The 7,207-nt window shown below is 52.5% G+C and overlaps 1 protein-coding gene and 1 long non-coding RNA gene across 4 annotated transcripts; one reads left to right on the top strand and one right to left on the bottom strand.

Moving 5' to 3' along the window:
* Positions 1-2,146: 2,146 nt before the first annotated feature.
* On the bottom strand, positions 2,147-4,704 carry LBX1 (ladybird homeobox 1). The gene is made up of 2 exons (XM_039709240.1): positions 4,002-4,704; positions 2,147-3,694 (listed from the first exon to the last, which is right to left on the bottom strand). Exons 1-2 carry the CDS (start codon positions 4,324-4,326, stop codon positions 3,195-3,197), a joined length of 825 nt encoding a protein of 274 aa, XP_039565174.1. The 5' UTR covers positions 4,327-4,704; the 3' UTR covers positions 2,147-3,194.
* On the top strand, positions 3,434-5,240 carry LOC120502131. Of its 3 annotated transcripts, none has more exons than XR_005627458.1 (3): positions 3,434-3,572; positions 4,711-4,907; positions 5,028-5,240. It is a non-coding gene; the product is annotated as an uncharacterized LOC120502131 (long non-coding RNA). The 3 variants fall into 3 exon arrangements; XR_005627460.1 differs by lacking the exon at positions 3,434-3,572 and adding an exon at positions 4,020-4,152; XR_005627459.1 differs by lacking the exon at positions 3,434-3,572 and adding an exon at positions 4,091-4,225.
* The last annotated feature ends 1,967 nt before the right edge of the window (positions 5,241-7,207 follow it).

Genomic DNA, 7,207 nt, shown 5'->3' with positions numbered 1-7,207 from the left:
AAGAACAGAAACCAGAAAACAAACAAACATACCACGGAAAAGAAAAAAAAACAAAAAAACCAAACCCAAAACCGTATTGTATCTAACATTCCAGGGAGACCAAACCCCGAGCAATACATCTATTCATGTAGGTGATCCCAGGGAACGGCGCATTTCAAACTGAATGGCAAACGAAGGGCACAATCCAGAGCTTCATTTTTAAGCCAAAAAAAAAAAAATCTTTTGTTTGTCAAAACGCAGATTAAACAGTCAAAATCCCAGTTTTCTGGGAATAGGGAGCTAGCCAAATTAACAGGCTACAAATCTTCAGGAGGAGGCTTTATTTACTAACCCGCCCCAGCCACGTGTGGTAAACTTCTGCGGGTGCAAGGCGGCCCGGCATCTCTTGTCTTTGCACTCAGAAGTCAATAGATCAGAAACCCAAATTAACTCCCAGCCTATTTTCCATACACCCAGCCACTTTTTTTTTCTTTCTTTTTTTTTCCTTTTTTTTTTTCTATTTCTTGGTTATAGTGAATTGTACTGTTTGCAGCCTCATTAAATCCATTCCAAGACAAAAGAATAAAAGACTGGGGGGAGGGAGGGGACACAAGAGGAGGGGGAACAGGAGAGGGAATGGGAAAAAAAAAACAGATAAAGAAAACAAATAAAGCCCTTTAACTAGATCTTCACATAAATGTCACAGTTTCTCAGCATTTACGTTTCCCTGTTTAGCATAAAAACACTTAAGGACAAGATTGAAGGCTTTCCGAGAGATCTGGACAGAAGTCAAAGCTATCATTCGGAGGTTAAAAAAAAAAAAAAAAAGAAAAATAAAAAAAAGAGGGGGTGGCGGAGTGGGGGCGGGAGGTGGCGGAAAACAAGTGCTCTTCCAAATAATACTAAAGAAAAGTGAATTTCATTGTAATTCATAGGCTTGTTCCAAATACCAAGAGAGAAAGGAAAAAGAATAGAAGCGCACAGATGCCCCGACGAAGGGAGAACAGCTCTGCTCCCATTGTTGTGGAGTTAAACAGTGGAAGGGAGGGTTAACCTAATCCATCAAATTGTCTGGAAATTGTGAAGAAAATTCAAAAACCATATGGTCTCCAAGCGCTCGCCTTCTCTCTGCTGCGGAGGGGCACGCTTGTTTCAGCATGGCGAACCGCAGGAGGCTGTATATGCTCCATTGTCGCTTGTCACTTCAGAGAAGAGGGCTCATTTGTCCCCAGTTTTCATGCTTTACGCTAAAAATTACAACCCCATCCATTCTCAAAGAGGAGAAAGATTTATTTAGCCTCGGAGAAACTGGACCAAAAAAAAAAAAAATCCAACCCACAAACCAACCCCGTCTTATCTGGACACTTCTCTGCCGACTCCACCACTGTACACCAGATTTGCCATTCTCACATAAATTTTACAAAGAATAGGGACAAACACACGTTGCTCGACTCCAAAGGCAAGTCACGCTGCCAAGAGAAAGCACATTCACCAGAGCTTTAATTTTGGCTGGAAACAAAAATAAAGAAAAAAGAAATGGGGAAAAAAAGGAGAGGGAAAAAAAAAAAAAGCAAGGAGGAAATGAAAATAAAAAGAATTAAAGGGAGGAAACGCAACATTTTCCATCCCCGTGTGCCCGTGGCAGCTTTTGGGCAGACGCGGGAGGCCTGGCCCGCCGGGCGGAGGGCAGCTCCCCCCCAGCACACCCCGCTCCTTTTGTCCAAATCGCTGATAACTCCTTGCTGTCGCTCGGATTTGTTTTTTTCTTGCCATTTTTTTTTTCTCTGCCCCTCTTTCCCCCCCAATTTCAGGCTGGAAATGCCCTGCTGCCCGCGGGGTCCCGGTGGCTCCGCTCTCCCCTCCGCGCTCCCGCCGCCGCCGCGCATCCCCCGCGCCCGGGACGCGCTGCCCGCACCTCCGGCCTTATCGGTGCTCCGCGTTCTCCCTCTGCTAAACTCTGCCTGGCATTAGACTTAGAAAAAAACCCGAAATAATAGTATTGGTCTAGCTCGTGTGTTCCTTTCCCGTCATTTTTCTCGCAGGCGCTGCTCTCAGAGTAACTTTAAATGCAAACGGGATGGGAAATTCCTGTGGGGGAAAAGTCTGGTGTAGCCTCGGACCGGCGGGGTGTTTTTTCGGCCACAAATGAAGGACGTTAAAAAGTATATTAAAATGGTAAAGATTTTATTGTATCGGAAAAAAGGAGCTATCTGTACAATTCTAAGAGACAGTAAATAAAGCGACATTGTCCCTATCGGAACTTAAATAGCAGGCCTTTTAAAATTTGTACAATTCAAACAAAACCAGGTCTTAAATCTGTACATTTTTTTAAAATTTATAGAGTAATATTTAAATGTATTGATTTTGGGATTTGTCCTTTTTTATTTCCATAGCATGCAAAAAAATTCTAAAAAGAGTAAAAAATAATTCTAGGATTTTATTATTTTTCCTTTTTTTTTTTTTGTTACCACCTTCATATCAAAAATACGAAAGGCAGCTTTTTAATAAAAGCACAACAATAGCAGAAAATGGTAAAAATAGCTTTTAATTGGTAAAATGAGGCAGAAATTGCATTGGAGACAAATCTCTATGCTCTAGGAAAAAAAAGAAAGTATATATTTTTCAACTTGCATTATCACCCAGCCCCAAGTTCCCAAGATTGCGAAAGAAAAAAAATATTTTTAAAAGGAAAAAAATTAGTTCGTGCACATCTGAAACATGCAAGGAAAGGAAAGCGGCTAATTTTTTTGCTGTTGCCGTTTTAAGCCTAACTTAAATCTTCTCTAAAGTGGTTTGTTTCGGAAGTCTTTGAAAACAACTGCTTTCCCAAACATCTGTTGGAAGCCAGGTTTATTCCAAGGTTACGCGTCTCCCTTATAGGTAAAATAATCATCACGGATAGCTATTAGAAAAAATAATAATCAAAACCTCAAAAAGAAGGGGGAAGGAAAAAAATTCCAATATATAAGTTTAAATATTTATACAGAAGCCGTCCATAATTGCACCGTTCCGAAGATGTGGCAGGCGGAGGGATATCGACTCTACCCTAAATGACTCGGGGTGTGTGTCTGTGCTGGGGTTCTATTGCTTATTGCTCCGACCGAGGGGAGCAGCCGCCCCGCCGCGCTGCCGGGGCCGGGATGGGGGGCCGAGGGTGCCGGTTTGGAGCTGTCGGGATGGGGGGGGAGGGACACGGGGGGGACGCCGGCCGCCCCTCAGTCATCCACGTCGATCTCCACGTCCTCCTCCTCCTCTTCCTCCTCCTCCTCGCTGTCCCGGCGGCTGCGGGGCCGCTCCGTGGGGGGCGAGGCGGGGCGGGGCGGCGGCGGAGCGCCGGGCTCCCGGGCGGCGGGGGGCGGCGGCGGGGACCCGGGCCGCGCCTTGCCCCTTCCCTCGGCGCTGGGCTCCAGCTCGGCCAAGGCCACGATGTCCACGGCGGGGTTGGGGCCCAGCTTTTTGGCCGATTCCACGTCGGCCTTCATCTCCTCCAGGTCTCTCTTGAGCTTGGCGCGGCGGTTCTGGAACCAGGTGATGACCTGGGCGTTGGTGAGCCCCAGCTGCTGGGCGATCTGGTCCCGGTCCGCGGGCGACAGGTATTTTTGGTAGAGGAACCGCTTCTCCAGCTCGTAGATCTGGTGGTTGGTGAAGGCCGTCCGCGACTTCCGACGCTTCTTCGGCGTTTGCCGCTGCCCGAAGATGGTCATCCCGTCCCGGCCTGCCGACGAGCCGCCAGATTGTCCCCGCTTTCCCGTGTCCACCCCGACCCGAGCCCCAGGACCCCACACCCCTGCCCCGTCGATATCTGGAGCGAGCGGGGCAGAGCCCCCTCTCCCGCAACCCCGAGGGCTGTGGGGGAGGATGCTGCCGGGTACCGGCCGGGTACGGGCCGCCCAGGGACCCCCTCCCACCCCATGCGACACCCTGGGAGATGGCGGGGGACGAGGAGAGAAGGAAAGCCAGGCCGTGGGGAGGAGCGGGGTACCCACCCGTTGGAGGACCCCCCTACTCTGAGAGGGGCTTACCTTCGGCCGCTTGCAGCACGCTGACTTCCAGCCCCTTGAAGGTCTTGCTGGCCAGCTCTTCCAGGGCACAGAGGGGCGAGGTCTGGGAGAGCAGCGCCCGGCCGGAGAGGGGCAGCCCGGCCGGGGGGTGCTTCTCGGCGGCGGAGAGGAGGTGGGCCGTTCCGCAGAGGGTGTAACTCCTCCGCACCGAGGGCTTGTTGAGGATGTCCTCGATGCTGAAGGGGGTGAGGGGCTTGTTGGAGTTGGCCGGCGGTGGGAGGTGATCCAAGGGGCTCCGCCGCCGTTCTTCCCCCGAGGAAGGCTTGGGTTCTTCTTTGGAAGTCATGGTGGGGCCGGGCTGCACGGGGCTGCCTTCCCCACCCGCGACGGGGATGCGCTGCCGCGGGGAGAAGCCCCCGGCGGGACCGCGGGGTGACGGCAGCGAAGACAGCGAGCAAAAGTTGAAGCCCACCTCCAACTCCGGCGGAGGAGCCCCGGGTCCTCCCGGGGAGAGCCACGTCGGGCGGCGGGCCGGGCGGGCAGGGCGGCGGGCGGGCGCGGAGCGGAGCAGAGCTGCCGTCGGTCCCTCGCCGAGAGGTGGTCCTGCCGTACCTCTTGTCCCAGGGTTTTGGGTCGGAGATTTCCCCCCCTCCTGTCTGTCTCCTCTCTCTCTCTCACTCTCTCTCTCTCTCTCTCTCTTCCTGTCTCTCCTCTTTCTTTCTCTTTCTAGCTGCTATTTTAAGAAACACCCCAAATCACAGCACTTTCCCTGCCCTCCCCACCTCCAGCTAATACCCACCCCAAAATAAATTTTAAAAATAATTTTAAAAAAAGAAAGAGAAAAAGAAAAAGCTGACTTCGTAGAGGGGAAGAGCAGCCCTCGCACCGAGACCTCGGACCAGGGGGAAAGAAGCGAGAAGAGATGGGGTAATTGACTATTGCTAACAAGTTATTGTTGATTGGGAGGTAATCAATTATCTTCAATGACACTTTTCGCCCTCTCTCTCTCTCTCTCTTTCTCTCTCTCTCTCTCTCTGTCCAATGCAGGCTTTTGCAAGTTCGGAGACCCATTAATTAGGAGGCGGTATGGAGGTGGAGCCCAGTTGAATTATAATGCTGAATGCACTTGTCATATTCTGGCCCTGCTATTTGTTTGGACATATATATTTTTAAATTACATTACAAACCAGCCTTTATTGCATCAGGATAATACAGTATAGTGAAAAATAATAATAAGCGAAAACAAAACAAACCGAAAAATATCTGGCTGTGTCTTTTTTTTTTCTTCCCCCTGAGATTATTTTTTTATTTTCTTTCTATTTCTCCCTCCTGCTAATTTCTGCTACCAGGTTATTCAAAATATCTCGCTCCAGCTCTACCCAGAGCCCTTTGATTTTTTTATTTTTTTTTTAATGAGGGAAAGAAGGGGAGAGCCTGGTTCCAGGTAAGGCAGACCTTTCCTTTCCAATAAAACCCGAAGGTTTCCGCCGAATTTGTCGTGCTCCTCTTTCCCAGCGCCCTGTGTCGGAGCGTGCTGCGGGGCCCGGGGCGGGAGCGGGGTCCCCCCGGTGTCGGCAGGGCCCACGGGGGGATTGCGTGGGGGCTGCGGGCCGGGAGCGCTCCGGGGATGTCGGCGGCTTCTTGGGCTGCGGTGGCGCCGGGTGCTCCTGGCCGGGAGCAGCGCGGGGGGAAGAGTCGGGGAGGGCCGGGTTCTAGCCCGAGTCCTTTTGCTACGAGCTCACGGGTGGCTCTGGAGAGGGGCAGGGGTGGCGGGGGTTGCTGTGTCCCCCACTCTCGGGGAACCGGCCCGGCCCGGCTCTCGGCGGGGCCAGACCCGCTCCTTAGTATTTCAACGCGGTGATCACCATCCCGCTTCTGTCCCGCTGTTCCGCAGGGACGGAGACAAAGCCCAGAGCCGGGGTGAGCAGCTTGGCCCCCACTGCGGGCGTGAACGCTCCCCCACGGTCCCCGGGGAACCTCGGCCGGGACACGAGCCGCGGCCCGGGCTGGGGCTGGACGGGACGGGCGGTGGCTGCAGAGGCAGCGGGGCAGGAAGAGAAACGGGGGGTTGGATTGGGCTCCAACTTTTCCTCCTCACCTTGAGGGCCCAGAGGAGGACGGCTGGCAGCTCCCAGGCCGCTAGGTACCAAACAAGCACAAAAGAAGCAAATGGCTCCTCTCCTTAAAGCGCCCTCTTCCCATTTTTTATAGCTCTCTGGGAGTCTCTTTATGCAGTGACCTATTTTTAAAGGCCTATATTGGGTTATTCATCATATCAAATACTGCGAGGAGATGGGGGGGAGCCGGTCGGGGGGGAGCGAATTACACTGATTCTAAATCGCCCGGCTTCTTTGCTTTGCTAGGTGGATTATTTGCTTCGCTTTGCTTGGGTTTTATGAAGTGATTTAAACATATTTTAACCAATTAGAGACTTTCCTCCTCTCCCTTGTGTCCCCTCGCATTGTTTTCCAGCGTGTCGTTTTATGTCAGTATCCAGGTTTTATTGAGAACTCAGCCGGGGTTCTGGTATTATAATTACAGAAATAAGATTTAAAAAAAAATAAAAAGGAGGGGGAAAACGAAAGAAAAATAGCCTCGTTCCCGAGTGCGAGTTTGGGCGGGCTGGCGGGCGTACGGGATGCTCTGAGGCGCAGCCGGTTACCGGCCGCAGCCTTTCCCGCAGAGCGGAGTGCGGACACGGGAGCAACTTACCCCCCCATCTCGAGCACAGCCCGTTTCGTTCAGGGCACGGCCAAAAGTGCTCCAGACACAGCGAAATCCTGCAAACCTTTTCGGATCCCCCGTTGTCCCCCCCCAGCCTGCGTCTCCCCTCTCTCTTTTATTTTTTTTTAATTTTTTTTTAACTTTGGCTCCCTAATAGGGGCAGAGCCCGGGGGAGGACGGACAGCAGCCTCAGTACAGACTTCCCGACACAGAGGGACCCTTCCTCGTTTGCCTCGGCCGCTGCCTGGTAGGGGATAGCCGGGTTCATGCTTTGCATGAGCAGCTCAGCCCGGTGGCTCCAGGCCTGTCGCCTGCCCTTGTGCCCAGCGTCCCTCCCCGAATAGCACCTCACTGGGAAAAGGGTGGTTGAGAAGGAAGGGGGCAGATGGCGGCCCCCTTCCCCGAGTACCCCGGCGCTCGGTGGTTGTCCCGGGAGGCTCCGACCGAGCCCTCTCCGCTGTGCTCTCGGCTGCCCGGTGCTGCCTTTGGCGGATTTGGGTTCG

The sequence above is a fragment of the Passer montanus genome, unplaced genomic scaffold, assembly GCF_014805655.1.
Source record: "Passer montanus isolate IOZ18808 unplaced genomic scaffold, ASM1480565v1 scaffold21, whole genome shotgun sequence".
Classification (NCBI taxonomy): Eukaryota; Metazoa; Chordata; class Aves; order Passeriformes; family Passeridae; genus Passer; species Passer montanus.
The sequence above is the reverse complement of the archived record's forward strand: the minus strand, read 5'-3'. Positions and strand labels throughout refer to the sequence as shown.

Coding starts and splice junctions, on each gene's coding strand:
- LBX1 (XM_039709240.1), bottom strand. CDS start 4,326: ATGACTTCCAAAGAAGAACCCAAGCCTTCCTCGGGGGAAGAACGGCGG. Junction 3,695..4,001: donor CGTGCTGCAAGCGGCCGAAG/GTAAGCCCCTCT, acceptor GCTCGTCGGCAG/GCCGGGACGGGATGACCATC.